This window comes from Carlito syrichta, unplaced genomic scaffold (assembly GCF_000164805.1).
Source record: "Carlito syrichta isolate Samal-C Ts95f unplaced genomic scaffold, Tarsius_syrichta-2.0.1 Scaffold304449, whole genome shotgun sequence".
Taxonomy (NCBI): Eukaryota; Metazoa; Chordata; class Mammalia; order Primates; family Tarsiidae; genus Carlito; species Carlito syrichta.
The window spans coordinates 82,978-109,594 of record NW_007248545.1 but is presented as its reverse complement, the minus strand read 5'-3'; the positions used below and the strand labels follow the sequence as shown (position 1 = coordinate 109,594).

Here is a 26,617-nt window from a genome sequence, read left to right as displayed (position 1 = left end):
CAAACAACAACAACAAAAAACACCTAAGTCTGAAATAGGTTAATTCAAAGAACAAGGACAGAGAAAAGTACTTTAATCAACTTGAATGACATGACCCTGTATAAGGAATTCTCTCCAACTACTGTCAAGTTTATTCTAGCAACTGACAGATGAAGTGACTGGATGTTTAGGGACTTGAGAAAGTAAGTGATGGAAAGTTTCCCCGTGAAACCAAGTTCCTCAGTCTCACCTTACCGTTAATCAGGGGGTGCCTTTAAAATTAGCCCTTCCCCTACTCTTGATGTATTATGAGAACAAGGAAAACTAACTCCAGGTCAGGTACATTTTACCTGAAGTTAAGATAAAAATAATCTTGTTCACTCCAACACCACCTGACCAAGGGCCTCCAGCTTTTAGATCAGAAGATAGTGGCCTGCAGAAATTCCACAGGCTCCCTTGCCGAAGGACAGGCAACACTGTCACATTAGATTCTATTTAAGATATGGATAAGAATGATAAGAAGGGTTTTAATGGAGACCTAAAGATTTCACTGATGTATCTTTTTTTTTCTTAAACCATTAAACTGAAACCTAAGTTTATCTTTTAACCCCTTGAGTGACAGCAGCAAATGAGGAGGTTCTTTGAACAGTACTCTGCACTTGAGGGCAATCACTCCTGAGGCAGTCACCTGTTCTCTTATCACCATAGGCTTTGTTCTCCCTAGAACCAAATGAGCTATTACCTGTGTAGCCCATTGGATTTGCGTGTGCCAAGCACCAAGCAAGGCATCATAAAGTCCAGCGAGCTGCCGGTCCAGGGGTAGGTCACTCTGGCACAGCTCTTGCCAGGCTGCTAAAAGTTGCACCTGCAGAGACAGAATAAAAAGACCTTACTGGGTACGCCAAAATATGCTGCCTGCTGAAACTGCCCTGCCCTCCTACCAAGACAAACAATATACTACTGCCTCTTATCCTGGAGGCGGTGGATTCAATGAGCAACCGAGCAACCTAACAAGATTCATCCACTTCAAAAAAAAAACATTCAGAAGTCTGAGGTGGAGGACTGCTTGAGCCCAGGAGCTCGAGGCTGTAGTATGCCATGATCATATCTGTGAATAGTTACTGTACTCCAGCCTGGGTAACATAGCGAGACCTTGGCTCTAAGATTAAAAAAAAGAAGAAGAAAGAAAAATTCTCACAGCTTGCTGAGAGCATAACAAAGCTTAAGACACAAATTTTATTTTAAGACAAAATGGGAATAAATTAAAACATCTTTTCAAGTTTGTAAATGAATCCAGTTGTAAATAGAAAAGAGGATGAAAATTGATGACTCTTTCCAACTGGTATTTAAATAAATACATATGGGGAACCAAGAGCACCCCCTCCTGGCTAACTAAAAGAATGAAGGCCAGAGGGCAAGAAGACAAACATTTTTACCTTTTGAGTTTGAGACGGATTTTGCGGCCCAGTGTTATGAGCATCCCACAACGGTAATCGCTTACAGCTTCTTACCTTGTGACACTTGTAGTAGTAGGCAAGGAGCTGGGGCATCCGGTCAATTTCAGTAAAAACCTTCACAAACAGTTTGGACTGATCTAAAGAACATAAAATGCACATATACTATTACCAGTCTTTCGAGTGCAGTCAAGAGAAAGGATTCACCAGGAAAAAACATGGATACATGTTAGCTAGTATACACACGTTTCTACTGACTTATTATGAATTAATTCACATACGGGATCATAGAGATAAAAACTAAGTAAAGTTCAAAGCAGACCATGTGACTCAATAATCAGACACTACAAGTCCTAGCTTGTTAAAATAATGCATCAATAAACACCACTAACAGAGCTAAGCAAAGTGACTGTTACACACAGATGGTGAAATGGATTTGAATCAGGGTTGGAATGAAGGAGGGGGCCTGGGGCATGAATTCTCAGGAAGCTCTCGCTCTCAGGCTATGCAAGGGCAGGGAGAGCGCCTCCTTGAACGTGTGCTGTCGGCACTTCACCTGCCTCACTTCTTAGTACCGGACTGGAATCACAACCTGTCAGCAATAGGTGTCCAAAGCAACTCATCGATTGACCATTTTACAGATCAGGAAACTGCAACCCAGAGAGTTTCAGGTACTTGCAGGCAGTGGCAGAACTGCTAAATCATAGCAAAAAATTGAGCCATATGAAACTGCTGATATTCAACCATTCTGACTCATAAAAACAGTAATTGCAAATGACTTGATCTAACATATATTTTTCTTTCTTTTTCTTTTTTCTTTTTTTTTTTTAGTGGGAGCAGTCTCACTCTGTCCCTCAAGTGCAATGGCAACAACCCAGTTCACTGTAGACTTGACCTTGTGGGCTCAGGCAATCCTTCCACCTCAGTCTCTTGAGTAGCTGGGACTATAGGCAAATGCCATCACACCTGGTTAACTTTTTTTTTGGTAAAGACAAGGTTGCCCAGGCTGGCCTCAAACTCCTGGGCTCAAGCAATCTTCCCACCTTGGCCTCCACCATGTCATGTCTCAATTTTGTATCTGTATGAACTGGAAAAATACTGAGACTTCTGTCAGGGGCCAAGAACAAATCAAGCTCTTTGTTGACCAGGGGCCCTTTGTATGCACTAGGCCTGGGATGATCTTCTGGTTTCTAATCAGCCCACCTATGTTAGGATCTTCCAGCTACTGCTCCCTCTCACATCTTCACCTTCATAAAACTAATCACAGTTTGTACTTACTTTATTTAGTTACTTATATAATAGCTTATTGTCTTTCTCACCCATGGAAACATAAGCTCCATGAGGGTCATGATCTTTCCTGTCCTGTTTCACTATTACTAGAAATTAGTACAATACACAGCATGCATTCAAAAAATGTACTAAAGTAATTATTGTTAAAATGGCATTCTTTTTTAGCATTATCAAGTAGCATGTTCATGGAAGGAAAAAATGCAAAAAAAGTACGTAAGATTACAAATCTACCTATAGTACTATTACACTCTATTAAACACTGTTAACATTTTAGGTGTAATTTTAAAAGTTATTGGTAAATGTGTGATGGCTTAAATATATAATTATAATGTTTTAAATGTTGACTCAACAGAGAGAATTTGTTATTTCTTAAAATGAATAATAACAGACTTTGCCAATATTGCAAACTCATTTAGAAAAGACATTGTGAAACTTAAAAGTAGTAACAGGTAGGTCTTTAGCCCTCATAGTCAATTATTTGTAAACTGGAGGAAGTTCACACTTCAGACAACTGAAAGAAATAGGAAACCTACCATGGCAACCATAAAGACATCTAGACTCCTGCCAACAACACCAATTCAATTCAAGATCACCACAGAGCTCCTGCCTGGTGTGAGCCACCTGCAGGGTACTGCAGGGTCTTGCAGTGGGCTCCTGTTTTGCTACCCATATCTACTGCCCTTCTAACAGAACTCTGGATATCCTCTGAGAATCCATGCCTCAGCCTCCTACTCTCCTCCTAATGTTTGGAAGCTACGTGGAACTGACTTCACCCAAGGCACTAGGGTGTAACTCAGGCCTGGCCGACCAGAGCCTCAAGTCCACCTGACCCCAAATGACTGATCCTGAGATACCAAACCTGCCCACCCAAAGAAATCCAGATTAATTCTAGGACCTCTTCCTGAGTTGTAAAAATGAAAACACAGAACTCCAGGGCTACCATGGGAAGAGTCTACCTGCAGGTAAAGCCAACACACAGAAACAGAGCCAAGAAATGGCGAGAGAGAGACCAGGTCCTAATGACATAGTCTGTGCTCCTGGATCAAACCAAATCTGAAGGCAGACTCATTCCTGAACTTCTCAGGTCTATAAGCCAATACACTACCTCTTTTTTGTCTTCAGTTTAAATTAGGTGTCTGTCGCTTGCAACCAGAAGAACCCCAAACTGATACAGGGCTCATGTGAATAAGATGTGGGTCCTCTGCAATTCCCCTTCTGCAACTATACCCAGAGGAACTCCAATCACTCTATGAAAAAGATACCTGCACATGCATGTTTATTGCAGCACTATTTACAATAGCAAAAACATAGAACCAAATGTGCTGCCCATTGAAAGAGGACTGGATAAAAAAAACGTGGTACATATACACAACGGAATATTACGCAGCCATAAAGGAGGACAAAATTATGAACTTTGCAGCAACTTGGATGGACTTAGAGGCTATCATACTGAGTGATCTATCACAGAAACAAAGAATTAAGTATCACATGTTCACACTCATAAGCGGACCTTGAACTACTATCGTAATACTATAAGAAAAGGAATGGCAGTAGTGGAAAACTGTCAGGGGAGGGGGGTACATCTCATCAACAAGGGTACCTGCATAATGAACATTTGTATACCTAACCCTGAATTGTACCCACATATTTAAAATTTACAAAAAAGATGTAGGTCCTATCCTCCATCTCATCCACTCAAAATGTAATATCATACCAAAAGGTTCTTATCATATTAACAACTGATTTTGAATTATAAAAAATGAAAACACAAACTTACAGCAACAATGGGAAGCAGCATGGGTATAATAAAAAATAAAAGCATCCCCTCAAAAATCATTTGTGTTATTTTTGCATATCGTTTCAGCCCAGGAGTTCTATTTAGACATAAGAAAGTCCTTGATACAAAGTATCTTGTACATAGGAGATGTGTTAAAAGAAACAGGCTGGATGTGGTGGTTATAATCCCAGCACTTTGGGAGGCCAAAATGGAAGGGCCACTTGAGGCCAGGAGTTCAAGACCAACCTGGGAAAGAAAGCAAGACCCCATTTCTATGGAAAAAAAAAAGAAAGAATTAGCCAGGAGTGGTAGCATATGTCTGTAGTTCTACATACTCGGAAGGCTAAGGCAGGCAGATCTCTTGAGCCCAGGAGTTCAAGGTTGCAGTAAGCCATGCTCATATCACTACACTCCAGCCTTGGCAACAGAGCAAGACCTTGTCCCTAAATAAATATGGGGAAAATGCTCTTAATCTCTTCCTAAAATATTTCCCCCACCATAAAAGTTTGCACAGCTTCACACTCTTTCGAGGGACTGACTGCAGACATCACTGCCTTATGTTCCCTCTCTCTGTGGCTCATTTTCCCTGGAGAAAGAAAATATTCTGACCGAATGTATGAGTAAACGTAAACAGAGAAAAGGATAAGATCAAAGGCTTTTGATAGTCATAGGAAGTAACAACATCAAAAGAAATTCACCGTGGACAAGCTAACACTGTCCCACTTTACAACCACAGGACTTCTTCCAAAGCTTTTCCATTTCTATAACTTCACTTTAACCTGAGTGCAACCCTAGCAGGTAAGAAGATAGAGAAATTGCCCACAGAATAAGTAAGCTAGTCAAGATCACACATCTAGAACAGCCAAGACTGTCTCTTGGTCAGGTCCTAAGGCATCATCTAACTGCTCTGACTTGTCCAAGATGACAAATGACAGGCACCAGCTGTCTCAGATCTAGCAGAAAATCCCAAGAGCTATGTTGATCCAGACCTGTGCAGGGCAGAGGCTCCAGAAGGAAAGTTTCTGGGGGGAAAGGGAACCCAGAGGAATCCCTAACTCCCATAGTACACCATTTGGAGAAAATGAAGGGGTAAGGATGGCAGGAAGAATGAGAGGAATCAAGAGGCAATTAGAAACATCAGGATACACACAAAGCTGAGTAGGAAAGGAATTAAAATCATAACACATTACTTAACTCTGCAAAAATAAACTATTTTGATAATAAAAATAAATGTGTTGATAACATGAACAATTTTGCTGCCTCAATTGAAAACAACGGCACAGGAGGAGAATAAGACAGGAAGTTAGGAGTGGCATGAAAGCAAAAAGCCTTGGCTACAATAGGAAGTTAACAGATAATACCTGAAATTGACATAAAGAAATAAAATAATAAAGTTATTATGTAGAAGTATAAAATGAAGTACCAGGAAAGAAACAGCTCTAAGAATCAGAAGTGGTAGCCTCCTGGGAACAGGACTGAGGAATGAGGAGAGAGAGGAAGAGAAAGTACTATTTAGCTTTCTTAGCATTTTAAGCGATGGGGAAAAAGAAAACTGAAACCAGTTAACTGATCTGTGGGTCCGGACTTCCCATTTGTAGTTTGTCGTTGAGCTGCACAGCTTTTAAGAAATGATGTGGCTCTCGTTCAAATACTGCTCCTAAGAATGACTCCCTTGGGGCTACTGCAGGAGTTACTGTGTGCAGAATGAGAGGTCCAAGAGAAAGGAAGGCATGTTCGCTGAAGGCCTGCTGAGGGCCTGCTTGGCACAGGGATTCACACCTGCACATTCCTCCCAAGAATCACACAATGCGGATTCCAAACTCACCTGAACTGAGGCAGAAACTGAGGTCTTATTGCTAATATGGCTAAGACCAAAGACTTAAAACTAGGTCTGTCCATCTCCTTCCACGCAGCCACACTCCTCAGTAGACCCCATTACTAAGTTGTTAACAGCTATGAAACTATTCCCCAAATAGTTTAGCTGCTCAAGGCAAGCTAAACTCTGCCCAGCCTCCTCCGCCTCGCTTCCTTTCCAGACTCATCTCTGACCATTTCCCAATGTTCACTCCACTAAAATGGATTTGTTATTCCTAAAGCAATCCCTGAGTTCTCCCACTTCTGTACCATTCAAATCTGTGTTGCCCCAAATGCATCTTTTCTCCTATCAAAATCTTAGACCCATGAGAAAATGCTCAGACTGTATTACTAACTGGGAGAAAAAAGATACAAAGGTGTATATACTACAATGTATCTAATTTTTGTAAAAGGAAAAAGTTGGAGGAAAATACTAATAGTCATCTCTGGGTGGTGAGCTTACTGGTAAATCATTTTCTTTCTATATTTTTTAAATTTTCAATAACCTGTAGGTATTACTTGTATAATCAGAAACAATTTAAATATTTTAAAAATTCCTCTGTCTTTCAAAATTCTACACTTATACTAGCTCTTCATAAAAGCTTCACTTTTCCTTCACACGACATGAGGAGGCCTATTTTCGCATTCCATCTTGTCATAAAATTATTTGTGTACTTGCTCTCTCCTGGCCTCACCCTCAACCACACTGTACAGTTCTTAAAGGATAGCAACTTTATCTTATTTATCTTTATGTTTTACCCCACTGTTCTGCACAGAAATCATATTTTAAAACGTTTCAAGTTAGTACCCCTTTAAAAATTCCTACTTTGGTTATTCTAGATGGAAACTTTAAAAAGCAATCACTGAACTCCTATACATCACATATTTGGAGGTTTGAAGAATAAGTAAATAATTTGGTAAATATCAGCATTCCACACATAGCAATAGACACTAAGAGCCAAGTTATGGGCCCAGTACCAAGTAGTTTCTTACATATTTTCCTGACGGTCGAGGTTCACCACAGAAAAGACCGGGAGGTGAGTTTCAGTGCAGTCCCTGAACACTGTGCACTGCAGTATCACCTCTGGCTCCCTCCTGCCCCCTTCTGGCCAAAATGTGAATGTCTTGGTGTTACAACTAAATTAAAAGGAAATTAAGGGGGGAAAAAACACCTGTGCTAACAGGTCCCCAACCTTTTAAAATTTGCTTTGCTCCTTTTTACTTCTGGGAAGTCCAATAAACTTCTGAGAAGGAAAAGATGTAACAGCAACCACTGTGAAGATACCCAGCTAAACTTCCAAGACCTGCCAGTAGATCTTGACTTAATGGGCAGAAAGCCAGGATTTAGAAAATAAATATTTGTCATTAAAACATTTATTATCATCATAAAAACATATAAATAAATGAATCTTCCTGCTATTTCTTATTCTATAAGTTGGGTTTGGTCAAGGGGAAGCAAACATTTTTCTATAAAAAGCTGCTTTAATTTATCAACTGAATTCATTGATTGTATAAAATTAACTAGGCACATATACTTGGCTATAGCCATAATATCATTTTAGGAGAGAGATGAAAAAGGGTAATGTGTTGGGGACATACTACTTTATCAGAGATTTCCCTTTAAAAACTATTAGACAATATGGCCACAGTGGCTCACACCTGTAATCCCAGCACTTTGGGAGGCCAAGGCAGGAGGAATGCTTGAACCCAAGAGTTCGAGACCAGCCTAGGCAACACAGAGAGACTTTGTCTCCACAAGGAAAAACTAAACATTAGCCAGGCATGGTGGCACACACCTGTAGTTCCAGCTACTGGAGAGGTTGAGGCAGGTGGTTGAGGCTACAGTGAGCCATGATCATGCCACTGCACTCCAGTCTGGGCAACAGACTCTGATTCAAAAAATAAAATTAAATTAAATCAATTTTAAATCTAATTTTAAAAACTATTAGATAAAGAAGTTCCTTTCTGGTTATTCTTGAAGTGTTCTCTGGATGTACTTTCTGTATGCTTTATTCATTTTATTTCCCCTATCCTGTGGCACTTTTGGGTAGGTCCCGTGGTGGAGTTTTCTTTCTTTGTTTCTGCAATTTCTGAAAAATAGAGTGCTTTGGAATCTCCTTGGACGTCCTTCCTTGTTTATCTGTTTTGTTGAGCACTGTCCTTCCAGGAAAGATGGCTAATTAAGGAACACACTACATTTGGGGCAGGGGAACCCTTCCTGATACGCGCCAAAATTAAATCACCAAAAGAAAAAACACCATTTCATTTGTATTGAAGCCAGGAGAATTTCTGTACTACAAACTTCGGGGAATATCAATCAAATAGCCTATCATTCGGGGCTATGATGAGTGGGGAATCTGGTAGAGCTCTGAAGGGTAAGCATGGAGCAGAGCAGAGCAAGAGAAAGAGGTCAAGACGGGAAGCAAAGAAGGCTTGGGTAAGGCCTGGGAAGGTCTGCTTCCACCTCAGCCCAGCAGTAGAGACAGCCCTCAAGGTTGGAAAGTGTCGTTTCCCCTTTCTGAGTCATGTCCTGCCTACAAAGAGTCAAGCCTGATTCTCCAATTTGGGAATAAAGGCTATCCAAACCACTTAACCCCCTGAACCAAAGACTATGACCCTAAGCCACTGGAGCATCATTCAAATCTGCTGCCAGCTCCAAGTAGTCAGCTAACCCAGAGGGGGAAAAAAAACTTAAGTTCATAGAGTCATTACCTCCCAACCTCAACTCTTGCTTCCCCAAACCCCATAACTAGACATAACCTCAACCAAACAAGAGAGCTCTGTAGTTCATGAGAGAATGTGAGGAACAAAGCTCCCAGTTAATGATTTTTCAAAGACTCAGCTCCAGTCCTAGAATCCTGCAAGTGAAGAAAAGACTCAAAATAAAGAATTAACACACATGGGAAAAATATGGAATTATAAGGCTGGAGATAAGTACTAAGTCCATCTCCTTAGCCAACTGAAGAGCACAACAGAGAGTGTAACCTGTCCAGCAAGGCCTATAGGACAGCGCTCAACAAAACAGATAAACAAGGAAGGACGTCCAAGGAGATTCCAAAGCACTCTATTTTTCAGAAATTGCAGAAACAAAGAAAGAAAACTCCACCACGGGACCTACCCAAAAGTGCCACAGGATAGGGGAAATAAAATGAATAAAGCATACAGAAAGTACATCCAGAGAACACTTCAAGAATAACCAAAGCGAGACCCTATTTCTATTTCTAAAAAAATATTTTAAATTAGTTGGATATGGTGGTACACACCTATAGTCCCAGCTACTCAGGAGACTGAGGCAGGAGGATAGCTTGAACCCAGGAGTTTGAGATCAGCCTAGGCAACTTCGTCTCTATGAAAAATTTTTTCAAAAATTAGCCAGTATATATGTATAGTATATATGTATAGTCTTGGTAGTATATATGTATAGTCTCAGTTACTCAGGCGGCTGGGACAGAAGAATCACCTGAGTCTAAGAGGTCGAGGCTGCAGTAAGCCCTGATCAGGTCACTGTACTCCATCTCAGGCAACACAGGAAAAGCCTGATGTAAAAAAAAAAAAAAAGAAAGAAAGAAAGAAACAGAAGAAGAAGAAAAATATCTCCTTAAACTCATGAAGGTGGGGAAAAATTTTTTTTTAAGATAACCAAAAATATATATCAAAAAAACAACCTAACTCTACATCTTAAACTAGAAGAAGAAAAACAAACTAAACCCTAAAGTTAGCAAAAGGAAAAAAAATAGTAGATTACAGCAGAGATAAATAAAATAGAAAAAAAAATTTTTTAAAGAGAAAAATCAACAAAATCAAGAGTTGGTTCTCTGAAAAATCAATAAAATTGATAAATCCTTACCCAGATTCACTGAGAAAAAAGTAATTAAAATCAAATAACTAAATCAGAACTGAAAGAGGGATATTACTACCAATTTTATGTAGATAAAAAGAATGATAAAAGATTACTTTGGGCGAAATGTGGTGGCTCATACCTATAATCCCAGCACCTTAGGAGGCCGAGGTGAGAGGATTGCCTGAGTCCATGGGTTCAAGACCAGCCTGGATAACTTGGCGAGACCACATCTCTACAATAAATCAAAAAATTAGCCAGGCACAGTGGCGCATGCCTGTAGCTCCAGCTACTTGAAAGGCTGAGGCAGAAGGATTGCCTGAGCCAAGCACTGCAGTGGAGGCCGCGGTGGCCATGAGCATGCCACTGCACTCCAGCCTGGGTGACAGAGTGAGACTCTGACTCAAAAAAAAAAAAAATTACTTTGAACAATTTATGCCAGCAAATTAGATAACCTAAAGGAAATAAATTCCTAGAAACACACAATCAATACTGAATCTTGAAGAAACAGCAACTGTGAACATACCGATAACAACTAAGGAGATTGAATTAGTAATGAAAAATCTCTCAACAAAGAAAAGCCCACCAGATTGCTTCACTGGTAAATTCTACTAAACATCTGAAGAAGAATTAAGATCAATCCTTCCCAAACATTTCCAAAAAATTTAAAAAGAGGGAACACTTCCTAACTCATCTATGAAATCAGCATTTCACCTGCTTCCAAAGCCAGAAAAAGACACAAGAAAACTACAGTTCAATATCCCTGCTGAATAGCGATGCAAAAATACTCAACAAAATACTGTTGAATTTGATTTACAAAGTAGTAAACCAAATTCAACAGTACATTAAATGGATTATACACCATGACCAAGTAGAATTTATTTATTTATTTATTTATTTATTTATTTATTTATTTATTTATTTATTTATTTATTTATTTGAGTTGGAGTCTCACTCTGCCGCCCAGACTGGAGTGCAGTGGCCGCTCCCGGCCACCGTAGCCTCAACCTGCTGGGCTCTGACGATCCTTCCGCCTCAGCCTTCCACGTAGCTGGAACTACAGGCGCATGCTACCACACCCAGTTAATTTTTTATTTATTGTAGAGATGAGGTCTCACCAAGTTGCCCAGGCAGGTCTCGAACCCGCGGGCTCAGGCAATCCACTCACCTTGGCCTCCCAAAGTGCTGGGATTAAAGGCTGAGCCACCGAGCCCAGCCTCCAAGTAGAATTTATTACTGGGAGGCAAGGAGGGTTCAATACAATAAAATCAATCAATGTAATATATTAAAATAACAAAATTAAGGGGGGAAACCCATTATCTCATTGATGCAGAAAACATATTAACAAAACTCAGTACATTTTATAGATTAAAAACACTCAACAAAGGAAGGAAGGCACTATAAATGAAAAGCCTACGCTAACATAATACTTGATGGTGAAAGACCATTTCATTTTCAAGGAACAACACAAGGATGCCTACTTTTGCCACTTCTATTCAACACAGAACCGGAATTCCAACCAGAATAATGAAGCAAGAAGTAAAAAGGCATTCAAATAGAAAAAAAAAATAAGTAAAATTATCTTGTAGATTATATGATCTTATATGTAGAAAACATTAAAGATTACACATACACGCACACACACACACACAAAACCTGTTGGAACTAATAAACATATTCAACAACTTTTCAACACAAAGTCAGTTGTATTTTTATAATGAACAATGTGAAAAAGAATTTTTTTTTTTTTTTTTGAGTTGGAGTCTCACTCTGTCATCCAGGCTGGAGTGCAGTGGCATGCTCGACCTGCTGGGCTCCGGCGATCCCTCCGCCTCAGCCTTCTGAGTAGCCGGAACTACAGGCATGCGCTACCACGCCCAGCTGATTTTTTGATTTATTGTAGAGATGAGGTCTCACTGCCCAGGCGGGTCCCGAACCCGCGGGCTCAGGCAATCCACTCACCTCAGCCTCCAAAAGGCGCGGGATTACAGGCTGAGTCACCGAGCCCGGCCTAGGAAATTTTTTAAAAGTTCATTTATAATAACATCAAAAATAATAAAATACATAGAAATACCATTAGCCAAGGTGCTGAAAGACTGATACGCTGAAACTACAAAACACTGCTGAAAGAAGTTAAAGAAGAACTAAATAAACAGAAAGACATCCCATGTTCATGGATTAAAAGACTTAATATTGTTCACATTGGGAGGTTGAGGCAAGAGGATTTGCCTGAGTCCAAGCCTGCGCAACTTGGCGAGACCTTGTCTCTACAATAAATCAAAATATTAGCCAGGTGTGGTGGTGCACACCTGTAGTTCCAGCTACTTGGAAGGCTGAGGTAGAAGGATTGCAGGCCAAGGTTGCGGAAGCCATGAGCATGCCACTACATTCCAGCTTGGGCAAGAGAGTGAGACTCCTACTCAAAAACATATAAATACACACCTCATCAACAAGGGTACCTGCATAATGAACATCTGTATACCTAATCCTGAATTGTACCCTACATCTTGAAAACAAAAAAGTTTTATTTTTTAATTTATTTTTTAAACTTTTGATTTTTTTATTTTGAAGATATAGGGTACAATTCAGGATTAGGCATACAAATGTTCATTATGCAGGTACCCTTGTTGATGAGGCATACCCCCACTTCCCCAGGCAGATTCCCACTACTGCCAATCCCACTTCACCACCCCCCTCCTGGCAACAAAAAATGTTTAAAAGAAAATAAATAAATAAATAAATAGAGACTTAACATTGTTAAGATGCCAATACTACCCAAAGCAATCTATATGTTCTATGGTATCCCTATCAAAATTCCAATGATATTTTTTGCAAAAATATGAAAATCCATCTTAAGATTCAAATGAAATATAAGGGACCCTGAATAGGCAGAACAATTTTTTTAATCAATATTTTTTTATTTTAAAATTGTGGGGTACAGTTAAGGATTAGGTATACAAATATGCATTGATAAGGGGTGTTGATAAGGGGTGTCTCCCCATCCCCAGCAAAACAATTTTTAAAAAAAAGAACGAAGCTGGAGGTCTCACACTTCCTAATTTCAAAACTTACAACACAGTCACAGAAATCAAAATAGTATAGTACTGGCATAAGTAAGAACATACACACCAATGAAATGAAATACAGAGTCCAGAAATAAACCCTCACATATATGACCAGAGTATTTTCAACTAGGGTCCCAATCCTTTCAATGAAGAAAGGACAGTCTTTTCAACAGATCGCGCTCAGAAAACCGGAAATCCACATGCAAAAGAAGTTGAACTCTTACTTTACACCATATACAAAAATTAACTCAAAACGGATCAAAGACCTAAATATAAGACCTAAAACTAAAAAAAACTCTTTGAAGAAAAGAGGAAAACAGCTTCATGGCGTTGGATTTGGCAATGACTTCTTGGATATGATAAGAAAAGCACAGGAAACAAAATAAAACATAAATAAATTAGGCTATATCAAAATTAAAAACTTGTATACCAAAACACACTATTAATAGAATGAAACGACAATTCTCAGAATGGGAAAAAATGATGACTACAGGAGGCTGGGTGTAATGGCTCATGCCTGTATTCCCAACACTTTGGGAGGTTGAGGTGCAAGGATCGCTTGAGCCCAGAAGTTCGAGATCAACCTACACAACATAGTAAGACCTTGTCTCTACTGAAAGAGAGAAAGAAAGAGAGAGAGAGAGAGAGAGAGAGAGGGAGGGAGAGAGAGGGAGGGAGAAAGGGAGGGAGGGAGAAAGGGAGGGAGGGAGAGAGGAAGGCAAAGGGAAAAATATTTGCAAATCATATAGCAAATGAGGGGTTATATTCAGAATATATGAAGAACTCTTACAACTCAGAAACAAAAAACAAATAACAATATAAAAATAGGTAAAGGACTTAAATAGACATCTCTCCAAAAATATACAAATAGCCAATAAACATATAAAAATACACCCTACATTATTATTAATCATTAGGAAAATGCAATTCAAAACCATAATAAGATTATCACTTCATACCCATTATTAGAATGGCTAATATTTTTTAAGAAGAAAAGAAAATGGCAAGTGCTGGCAAGGATGTGGAGAAAACTGAAACTTTCATGCATTGTTGGTGGGAATGTAAGATGGTGTAACCACTATGGAAAACAATGTAACAATTTCTCAAAAAAATTAAACAGAGTTAACATATAATCCAGAAATTCCATTTCTCAGTACATAACTGAAAGAATTGAAAGCTGCGACTCAAATATTTATACTTGCATGATTATAGTAGCAATATTCACAACAGCCTAATGGTAGAAATAACCCAAATGTCCATTGACAAATGAATAGATAAAGAAAATGTGAGGCCAGGCATGCCTGTAATCCCAGCACTTTGGGAAGCCGAGAGAGGAGGATTGCTTGAGCTCAGGAGTCTGGGATCAGCCTGGGCAACATAGTGAGACCTTATCTCTACAAAAAATTTAAAAATCAAAAAATTAACTGGGCATGATGGTGCATGCCTGTAGTCCCAGCTACTTGGGAGGCTAAGGTGGAAGGATAACTTGAGCCCAGGAGATCGAGGCTGCAGTGAGCCAGGATCGTGCCACTGTACTCCAGCCTGCAACAGAGTAAGACTCCAATTCAAAAAGAAAACATAAAAATAAATAAAACTTAATTAGAAGAACAAAGAGTAAAATAAAGACTTTAGAAAACCCTATCAGCCAAAGAGAAGACAAATTTTAGAAAAATCACAGACCCTGGGGGGAAGGCGACTGGGCAGAAGCAGGCAATGAGCCAAAAGAGAACAGAAAAAATATGACTTGTATGGAAAGGAAAAAAAGGAGTGCTAATGAACAGACAGTTGGTGTTCTCAAATATGGAAAAGAGAACAAATAGAGCAGGAAAAAAAAAATCAAGTAAGATAATTTTCTATAAAGAAAGATATGAATCAGTAAATAAAAAGGGCTGCCAGGTGCAGAGGCTCACGCCTATAATCCTAGCACCTTGGGAGGCTGAGACAAAGGACTGCCTGAGCTCATGGGTAGGAGACCAGCCCTGACAACTTGGTGAGATCTCATCTTTACAATAAATCAAAAAATTAGCCGGGTGTGGTGGTGTATGCCTATAGTTCCAGCTACTAGAAAGGCTGAGGCAGAAGGATCATCTGAATCCAGCAGGTTGAGGCTGGAATGCAGTGGCTGTGAGTGGACCACTGCATTCCAGCCTGGAAGATAGAATGAGACTCTGACTCAAAAAAAATAAAAGGAAAGGGCTCACACTATGTTCCAGGGAATATTTAAAAATTTCAAACCTGAAAAATAAAGTAGAGAAGTTATTAAAACTTTAATGTAAAAGAAAGTCTTTTTTTTTTGAGTTGGAATCTCACTCTGTCGCCCAGACTGGAGTGCAGTGGCCGCTCCCGGCCACTGCAGCCTCGACCTGCTGGGCTCTGGCGATCCTTCCGCCTCAGCCTTCCGAGTAGCCGGAATTACAAGCGCAGGCTACCACGCCCGGCTGATTTTTTTTGATTTATTGTAGAGATGAGGTCTCGCTGCCCAGAACCCACGGGCTCAGGCAATCCACTCACCTCAGCCTCCCAAAGGCACGGGATTACAGGCTGAGACACGGAGCCCGGCAAAGAAAGTCTTTTAATTCTAAGTCAGAATTAAACAAACTGTCATATTTTTGTAATAAATTTTTACTGGAACACAGCAGAGCCTATTCATTTATGTGTGGAATATTGTGCAAAACTGCAGACTTACATATTTGCAATTGAGACTGCATGACTTGTAAGTCATAAAATATGTGTGATCTAGCCCCTCACAGAAAATGTTTGCCAATCCCTAGTAAAATTATTCAGAGAGAATGCATACAAAGGATGCACACAAAGGAGAAAATAAGCAGATCTCACAGTTATCAGCAGAACATAGATGGCAATAGATTCACACGAGGACAGAAAATTCACAGAACTAGCATTATTGTTCCTTCTGTCTTTACACAGGCATATTTATTTGGCTATTTTATGAGACCTTCTAGGAAAAACAAAAAAAGACTTTAGATGGCTGAAGGCAGTGAAGCAAGGTCTACAGAATTCTGAAAGAAACAGAGTGTGACCTAAGAATTCCAAAAGCAGTTATTGTTTTCTACATGTAAAAGCAATCAAAAGACATTGTTTACTATATAAATACCAAGAATATACATAAAATCCCCATGCCCTTCCTGAGGGGACGGGGGTGTGCTTGACAACAGAATTCTGCTCACAGAGTAAAGACTGGAGTCTTCTGAATTAACATGGGAAAAATATGGGATGAAAAGTCTGGAAGTGGGTATGAATCCATTTAATCATGATATTAAGCATAAATAACCATGACAATTATTGGTTATAAAATGGAATATAATGCTTAAAGTTGTTTTTTTAAAAGGTACATGATAGCCGGGCTCGGTGGCTCAGCCTGTAATCCCAGCGCTTTCGGAGGTTGAGGTGAGTGGACTGCCTGAGCCTGTGGGTTTGAGACCCACCTGGGCAACTTGGCGAGACCTCATCTCTACAATAAATAAAAAAATCAGCCGGGCATGGTAGCGCGTGCCTGTAATTCCGGCCACTCGGAAGGCCGAGGCAGAAGGATTGCTAGAGCCCAGCAGGTCGAGGCTACAGTGGCCGGGAGCGGCCACTGCACTCCAGTCTGGGCGACAGAGTGAGACTCTAACTCAAAAGAAAAGAAAAGAAAAGAAAAGGTACATGATATAAAAAGTAATAATTTGAGAGTATACCATGATGAAAATTCTGGACTACGCAACATTCTAGAACATGGCAGAGGAAGAGGAAAGGGTGGGAGGAGGAGGAATAGAAATGCACTAATCAGGAGAGTCAGATATTATTTCACTTATGAGGTTAACAGTTTGAGAAAAAGTTTAGCTTATCATTGGAGGTCATAAGTCACTATTAAAACTAAACTCAAGTTATATAATCTTTCAAATTATCTGTGAGAAAAAACACAAAGAAAACATATACGGCAAAATACAGAGATCAAAAGAAACAGAAACAAAGAAGCAGAAAATAGAAAAATAGAAACATACATGACTGAAATTTTCTGTTTAAAAAAAAACAACAAACCTATGGCTCACATCTGTAATCCCAGCACTTTGGGAGGCGGGAATGAGAGGACTGCCTGAGCCCAGGAGTTCGAGACCAGCCTGAGCAACTTGGCAAAACCTCGTCTCTAAATAAATCAAAAAATTAACCAGGCATGGTGACCTGTGCCTGTATTTTCAGCTACTTGGAAGGCTGAGGTGGAAGGATCGCCTGAACCAAGTAAGTCGAGGCTGCAGTAGCCATGATCGTGCAGCTACACTCCAGCCTGAGTAACAGAGTAAAATTCAACTAAAAAAAAAATAAAAATAAAAATTTATTTAATGTCAAAGCCTAAGTGGAATAAAGTCACTTATTAAAAGAGAAATATAAGGATTAGGTCAAAAAACAGAATTCAATATGCCATTTGCAATAAAGAAGACTAAAATAAAAGGTCTCAGAAAGTTTGGGCCAGGTGCAGTAGCTCACATCTGTAATCCCAGCACTTTAGGAGGCCAAGGCAGGAAGACTGCTTGAAGCCAGGAGTTCAAGACCAGCTTGGGCAACATAGTGAGACCTTGCCTCTATAAAAAAAATTTTTTTAAATAGGCTGGGTGTGGTGGCACACACCTATAGTCCCAGCTAATCAGGAGGCTGAGGTAGAAGGATCACCTAAACCCCAGAAGTTGAGGCTGCAGTGAGCTGTGATCATGTTGGTGCATCCTAGCCTGGGCGACAGCGAGACTCCAACTCAAAAGAAAGAAAAGTTTGAAGGTTAGGAAAAAAGGGAGCAAAGACATACTAAAGCAAATACAAACAAAAAAAGAAAGCAGAATTCATATTAATATCCACGTTGAACTGAGACAGAAAGCATTAAACGGGGTCATAGTCATATTTAATAAAAACCCTGTTTAAATCCGAACAGAGCAGTAAGGGAAAAAATGAAAGCTTCTCAATTGTTTATAGAAGCCAATACAATCATGACATCAAAACCTGAGAAAGATATTCACTTATAGAATCTTAATCAAAACATTTAAAATAAAATATTAGCAAATATCCAGTAATATTTGTATATTAATACACATACACACACAGTGAACAAGGGGGTTTGTTCTTGAACTGCAAAAACAGTGCAACATTAGGAATGTCAGTAATATGACTTGCCAAATTAGTAGGTTAAAGGAAATGAAAGTAATACATTCAATCTTGATGGAGGCTGAAAAGGCATTTAATAAAATTTGACAATAATATTTATTTCTTGAATTTCCTAACACAACAGTATCAAGTGTTGACTGTGATCGTTTCTGTCTATAGAATTCCTAAATAGCACAGGGATTACAGAAGAGATGATTCTCTGCTAGGAACAGAGGTACAAACTCTCTAGGACTGAGGTGGCCCAATTTTGGTGTAACTTTACCACCAGGGAAAGGGAGGCCAAACCTTTGCACATCTTGACTAGCGAAAGAACTGGAGTGAGGAAAATTATCTTCTGAGTGAGAGCAGTTTATTGTTTGACATGAGGAGGTTACACTGCTGTTACCCGCAACTAAACTATTTACAGGGTCAGGAGAAATTAAGCCCGGAGTAGAAGGGTGTGCACGGTATGCAAGCAGGGGCAAAGGAAGTGGAAACAGTGGAAACAGGTTATATTCTGTCCATGTAGAGTTGTAAAGGTACAAAAGCACTTTACTGCTGCATCTTCCTGTTTAATCAATAGCTTTACAGGTGAAGGGGATGGGAGAATTAAAGTTATTTGCTGATAAATCACAGCTAGGCGCAGTGGCTCACACCTGCAATCCCTGCACTTTGAGAGGCAAAGGTGAGAGGATTGTCTGAGCCCAGGGGTTCAAGACCAGACTGGGCAACTTGGCGAGACTTCATCTCTACAATAATCAAAAAATTAGCCGGGCGTGGTGATGCATGCCTGTAGTTGCAGTTACTTGGAAGGCTGAAGCAGAAGAATCACCTGACCAGCAGGTCAAGGCTGCAGTGGCCATGAGTGTGCCACTGCACTCCAGCCTGGGTGACAGAGTGAGAGTGCTACCTTAAAAAAAAAAAAAAAAAAAAGGAAAAATCCCTAGAAAATAATATACCAAAATAATGTTCTAGATAAGGGTCAAAACTCATCAAATAGCATACTCTGTGCATTTCTAGCACTTGTGTTTGTTTTAAAGTTGCGAAGACTTATAGACAAGGGCAAAAAATAAATCCTCTTTTGCAACCCAGAACTCACTGTTCAGTATGAGTTTTGATAAAATACTATAGAAAAAGAAAAACTAAGGCCAGGCATGGTAGCTCATGCCTATACCCCAGCATTTTGGGAGGCAGAGGCAGGAGGATTGCTTGAGCCTCAGAGCTCGAGATCAGCCTAGCAAGACCTTGTCCCCACAAAAATTAAAATAAAAAATTAGCCTGCAATGGTGATGCGTACCTGTAACCCCAGCAACTCGGGAGGCTGAGGCAGGAGGATTGCCTCAGCCCAGGAAGTCAAGGCTATGGTGAGCTGTGATTGTGCCACTGCACTCCAGCCTGGGCAACAGAGTTAGATCCCAACTCAAGAAATAAAGAAAAAAAAAGAAAAAAAAATTGTATATTTCGCTAATTATAAATTTTTCTTAAAAAAATTATAAACTCATATTGAACCCTAGGGATCGATATAAAAGCTGAAGTGTTTAGGAGTGAAGTATACTGATATCTGTAACTTACTTTGAAATGCATCAGAAAAAAATATGATGAATGGATGGACAGATAGAGGGATGAATACATATGTGAACATGAAAACGTGGCTGCTAGAATCTAGTAAGTCTGTTCATCATGCTCATTTCAACTTTTCTGTGTGTTTGAAATTTTCACATAAAATACTGAAAACATGTAAGTATCATCAAGTTAGACTGGCTTCTAATCTACCTAATTTAACCACCAGTAAGACATTCTAAACACTAATGACTCAGGAGGCCTTCATTTACAGAGAGTTGTAGGCATACACAGAGATGAGAAATGGCAGCACTCACCTATGGCCTGGGAGGTGAATGCAGTTACAATCTGGGGGCTGGCCTGGGCCTCCAGCCTATTCTTCAACGCCTCCAAGTGCACACATTTTTCTGAGTAGTCTGGTGTATCAACAAGCATCATTAAGCTGTTCTGCATACCTATTAGTTTGGCAGAAATCACAGCTATGTCCTAGAACAGAATAGAGTATTTATTTTAAAAGACCCCTGCTACCTCAATAGGGACTGGATAAAATACATGAAAAGGCAATTCATAAAATAAGAAAATGACTCATAAACATATGATGTTTAAAATTAATTGTATCATACTGAAATAATAATATAAAGAAGTACCATCTACCCCTTCACAAACTGGAAACATTTTTGAAAAACTTCTATTGCTATTGTTGGTAAGGGGGCAGAGAAAAAAGACAATCTCCCTGGTATAATAAATGTATATTGTCTTTCAGAAGGCAATTTAGTAATATGTGCCAGGAGTCTGGAAAATATTCATCCTTTAACTTGGTATTTTCTCTTCCAGAAATTTTTTCCTAAGGAAATAATCAGAAGGGCATAGAAATATTAATGTGTTATAATTAATTAATATGATTTTAGTGTTATGATAACAGAAACCTGTCAGCAACCTATACCTTCCATAATAACAAAATATAAATTATGGGTCACTCATGATGGTATGTAGAATATTGTGCAGTCATTAGAAATTAGGATTTTGGTCAGGTGTGGTGGCTAATGCCTGTAATCGCAGCACTTTGGAAGGTGGAGGCGAGAGGATTGCCTGAGCCCAGGGGTTCGAGAGACCAGCCTGGGCAATCTGGCGAGACTTCGTCTCTACAATAAGTAAAAAAAAAATTAACCAGGCATGGTGGCATGCACCTGTGGTTCCAGCTACTTGGAAGGCTGAGGCAGAAGGACCTCCTGAGCCCAGCAGGTCGAGGCTGCAGCGGCCGTAAGCGTGCCACTGCACTCCAGCCTGGGCTACAGAGTGAGACTCTGACTCAAAAAAAGGTAAAAGAAAAGGAAATTATGATTTTGAAAAGTATTAATAACATAGAATACCTATAACTTACTATTAAATGAAATAAACACTATAAAAAAATATACAGACACTACAAACCTAATTTTGTTTAATATATATCAATGTATACATGTCTGTAATATATGCATACATACAAAATATATCCATAAGTGTAAATATGTACAAATACATAGAAAATATACCTAATACACATAAAAAGTATATTACTAGGGCATAGGAATATGGATCGTTTTGCTTTCTTCCCTGTATTTTTCTGAATCTTCCAAATCTTTTATGAAACACATAAACTATGTTTATAATTAGAAAAATAAATGTTATTGTTTAAAAAGAATTAAGAGAGTAATAACTGATTTCAGCATTCAGTGGGTATCTATGATGTACCAGATATTATATTAGATATTTGAAATCCAAAGATGAATAAGACCACATTTACAAAGATGAATTTATAACATATTGGGACAAAAAGATATGATACAATTTAAGAAGAATGGCTCAAGTGTTAGAGGAGCACAGGTGAAGGAGCAATTCGTTGTGTTATGAGAGGTGAGGAGGCAGCAGGGAGAGCTATCAAAGAGGGTGGCACTGTAGCTGGACCTTAAGGGCAAGGGGCGAGGTGAGTTCTACTCTACTGAAAGGAAAAATGAAGGCAAGAGAGTTCGGGCACAGAACTAAGGCACAAAAGCAGATGGTGGTTGACAGTCTGGAGCAGTCACAAGGAGGAAGGTGCCAGAAAAGAGCTGAAGAGGCAGGCTACAGCCCTGCTGAGAAAGTCAGGCTTGCCCCATTAGAGAGGTTGGAATTTGTCCAGTAGAAAACAGGGAATCATACAAAGTTAAAATAAAGGGGAACAGAGGGAGACAGGAAATGGCATGTGCCAATCTAAGGCACTGAAAACCCTCGTGGTTGCATGTGGAGGACAGACTGGTGTGTGAGAAGGACTGGCGACCAGGAGATTGACCAGTGCATGGCTACTAAAATGGTCCAGGAGCAGGTAAGCGAAAGCATGACTGTGGATGAGGGAGGGTGAAAAGATGATCAACTGAAGAGAAAGATGCAGGGACAAGGAAGGGGGAGCCATCAAGGACTGTGGAGGTTTCTAGCCTAAATGCTTGCAGGGAAAATGACTCCTTTAAGCAAAATAGGGAGGCCCCAAAAAAAGAGTAAATGGGGGTGGCTTTGAGCAAAAATGAATTCAGTTTGGGGTTTTTTTAAAAATAATTCATCAGAAGAGAGAATTCAGTTTTTAAAATACCTAAGGGGAGTCCTGCTGAGTGCATTTAGTCTTGGAGAACTTTGAGTATTGGGACAGTGGGAGAAAAAAACAAGATTTATAGCTTTTAGATAATTAACAGTAGTAGTTTACTACTATGAAAATCAGAAATCATATTCAAATCCATCCTCTCCCATACACATGTGCTGGGAAACAAGTAACAGCTATAAAGCCTGGATCAACTAAAATCGTCAAGTACCCTGAGGAGCTCTGAAATGGAATGACAAGGATTATGGTCAGGTCTACAAAAAGTTGTTTTTCACAGCTTATTCCTGTTTACTAAATTTTTCCCATGTGCATTTATAACTTTTTTTTTTTTTGAGTTGGAGTCTCACTCTGTCGCCCAGACTGGAGTGCAGTGGCCACTCCCAGCCACCGCAGCCTCGACCTGCTGGGCTCTGGTGATCCTTCTGCCTCAGCCTTCCAAGTAGCTGGAACTACGGGTACGTGCTACCACACCCGGTTAATTTTTCGATTTATTGTGGAGATGAGGTCTCGCCAAGTTGCCCAGGTGGGTCTCGAACCTGTGGGCTCAGGCAATCCACTCACCTCAGACTCCCAAAGCACAGGATTACATACAGGTTGCGCCATCGATTCCGGCTTAACTTTTATTAAAACTTTGAGAACTTTTTAACAAAAGCAAAAGAGATGATAAATAATTCATCCTGCTTTACAACTGAAAAAGGGTTCTTCGTAAGATATCATTTTACTTCAGTCTTTCAACTGGTATCAAAACAATTACTATTTCCAATACTTTGCAGCCCCAGAGGGATAAAATAACTTGCCAAGGTCCCATAGCATGTAGAGCCCCTCTATCCATGTTCCATGCTCTCACACAGAGCCCACCTTCTCTGCCTGTGCTTTTATACTGAGACTTCTCCTTAACTCGCTCTCTATGACTAAGAGGCTTCACTCAAAGCAGAGGGCAGAATTACTCAAAGAAGTTTCAGATCTTCCCCACCCTTCATCTGGATGTTTCTGTATGATGCTACTGAGTATGCCTCATGGTTTTGATGAATGGCTTTCTCCAAACCTCAAGTTGTGACCTACAGACATTTTACAACATCCCCTAAACAAGATACCTACTTGAGTCTTGAATGTCTCCTCAATGTCAGCACTCAACGTGCTCCACTTATCTGCTTCTTGAAGAGATTCGGCAGCAAGTTGCATCCTGGACTTTACCTGGTCAATTTCTACTAACACCTGAAAGAGAAAGGAGGGGTCAAAAATGAAGTGGTAGGTCCTTTTTCTCTACCTTCCACCAGGGACTTGAAACCTAGGTATCGTGACATGCTCCCGTCTTTACGGAGCTTCTGCACCTCCGAACACCAGTCATTCAGCTACATTTGTTTAGAAGGTGCTGAAAGAACCAAGCAAAAGAGTAGCTTGAATACTGGATAGATTTTTAGTTAAGGTTGGCCTCCCACAACACTGTGCTGCTCTATACCCTTTATGAGAGTAAATACCTTCCAAAAACAAGAATCAACAAGCAGGACAGAAACCAAAATACCTGCATTGACTGAGATGTGTCCTGTTCAAATTTTTTAATGTCTTCCTTTACAAGAATCATCTGTTCTTTCAGAAAAGACGCCTCCTGTTTTAGGGCTTCGACATCACGGAGCACTTTGGGCATGTTCTGAAGAGCTTGGTGACTTGTTTCTGTAGCGAAAAAAAGTCAAGAACAGTGATGTACACAAAAGATGAACATCAGATCAGTTACCAGCAAAAAAGATAAAACAAATCTGATACCAGAAAGAAACCTTGCCTAATGCAGTAATAACCACACATTTGTTGGAGCCTAAGCAAAATGTGGGGCAGGAGGGGAGATGGGTAGTGAGGTGGCCTCTGCCAGGACGAAGCTCCTATACTGATAGGTGACGGCCATGTGATTTAACAAGGAATGAACTATCAACCTGGCCCCCAACACTGTTTGCCATTACCAGGTGAAATCCTAACTCCCTTTGCAAAGAAGCACACTTAAGAGGCTTCACATATATTATATCACTTAATGTCCACAGCAGTCACCAGCAGTCACCTCTTACCAATAAGAAAACTGGGGTGTGGAGAGGTTAAGTAACTTGCCCAAGATTTCACAGAGCTAATATCCAGACTTACATGTGTCTGGCCCCAGTGTCTGCTTTTCATGATCTTCTCCCTTCACATCCCCCCACGCCCACCATTTCCATATTCTTGTACTTGGTTGGGCTTTTTCTGGGTTATTTTGCAACTAACTCCAACACTTCTATGGATATGTTTTGATTTTCCTTATTACTAGGGAAGGAACTACTTCAAAAGACCATGCAATATTTAGCAGAAAAAAGATGTATTGTATGGGTAGCCTTTGAATGTGATTTCTTTCCATTTTAGGATGCCCAGTTGAGCTAAAAAGAATATCTTTAGTAGGTGTTCATTCAAAACAAGTTCTTTGCTATGATTCACCTACATTTCAGCAAACCTACTGGAGATACTAGTGGGAGACTGCAAACAGAAGGCCTATGAAGCTTCCAAGAAACTAAAAGCTCTAGCCATCAAATTCTCCTTGGAGGCAGGTGTGGTAGCTCATGACTATAATCCCAGCACTTTGGGAGGCAAAAGTGAGAGGATTGCCTGAGTCCAGGGATTCGAGACCAACCTGGGCAACTTGGCAAGATTTATCTCTACAATAAATCAAAAAATTAACCAGGCACAGTGGCACATGCCTGTGGTTCTGGCTACTTGGAAGGCTGAGGCAAAAGGATCACCTGAGCCCAGCAGGTTAAGGCTGTGGTGGCCGTGAGCATGCCACTATACTCTATCCTGGGCGTCAGAGTGAGACTCTGACTCAAAAAGAAAAAAAAAATTTCTCTTTGAGTTCTGGTCTATCCTGAACCTAACCAAAATCTTGAAGGTAAGACCAAGGGCAGAGACAGGGATATGCCTAAGCTACAAGCAAAGCAAGTCTCTCCCAACTCTCTCTTCCCCCTATTGCTGGGCCAAATTATCCATAAACTTCTGGCAATTCCTTTTTTTTTTTGAATCGGAATCTCACACTGTTGCCCAGACTGGAGTGGAATGGCATGATCATGGCTCACTGCAACCTCTAACTCCTGGGCTCAGGCAATCCTTCTGCCTCAGCCTTCCAAGTAGCTGGGACTACAGGCATGTGCTACCACACCTGGCCAATGTTTTGATTTTTGTAGACAAGGTTTTGCTATGTTGCCTAGACTAGTCTCGAGCTCCTGGGCTAAAGTGATCCTCCCACCTCAGCCTCCCAAAGCGCTGGGATTATAGGCATGAACCACTGTGCCTGGCCCAAAATTCTTAGGATAAGTAACAGCTCCCTGGGTGCAGTGGTTTGCCATACTATAGAACCAGGGGTCAGAATGACTCATATATTGAACTCAGATGATGTACAAGTTTGAGGGAGTATGAAGGTGTATGTGTCCACACATGGTATCAGTTGATGAGCTGGAAGCCATGACAGCTGGGCTGGAGGAAATAAACACTAGGGAGTCTTTAGTTCAGTGGTTCTCGAACATGAGCGTGTTTCATCATCACCCAAAGTTTCTCATTTATTAGGCATAGGATTGCTGTTTTATATCCACATGATCCTTTTAATACCAGAGTAGTAGTGAAGTATAATGGTCTAGAGCTTGGGTACAAGAAACCAACTGCCTGGGTTCAATCCAGGTTTCCCATTCATGAGGAAAATAATGCTGGATAAATTACTTAACTTCTCTCAACCTCCATTTCTACAAATATGAAGCAAAAATAATAACTGTGCCTGCCTCTTAGGATGACTGTCAAATTTAAATCAGATAGTTGGGTGTGGTGGCTCATGTCTGTAATCCCACCACTTTGGGAGGTCAAGACAGGAGAATTACTTGAGCCCAGGAGTTCAAAGCAACATAGTGAGACCTGGTCTCTACAAAAAATCCAAAAACTGCCAGGTGTGGTGGCTCACACCTATAATCCCAGCATTTTGGGAGGCTGAGGCGAGAGGATTGCCGGAGCCCATGGGTTCGAGACCAGCCTGGGCATCCTGGTGAGACCTCATCTCTACAATAAAAAAAA

General features: G+C 40.2%; 1 protein-coding gene across 1 annotated transcript in view; it reads right to left on the bottom strand.

Annotated features, from left to right (window-relative positions):
• COG7 (component of oligomeric golgi complex 7) overlaps positions 1–26,617 on the bottom strand; it is an 81,250-nt gene that overhangs the window by 50,927 nt on the left and 3,706 nt on the right. Inside the window, exons 2-6 of the mRNA XM_008059939.2 lie at positions 24,075–24,223; positions 23,651–23,767; positions 20,262–20,430; positions 1,491–1,573; positions 722–844 (exon numbers count right to left, since the gene is read on the bottom strand). Coding sequence (XP_008058130.1) covers positions 722–844; positions 1,491–1,573; positions 20,262–20,430; positions 23,651–23,767; positions 24,075–24,223 — 641 coding nt within the window. The remainder of the gene's footprint in view (positions 1–721; positions 845–1,490; positions 1,574–20,261; positions 20,431–23,650; positions 23,768–24,074; positions 24,224–26,617) is intronic.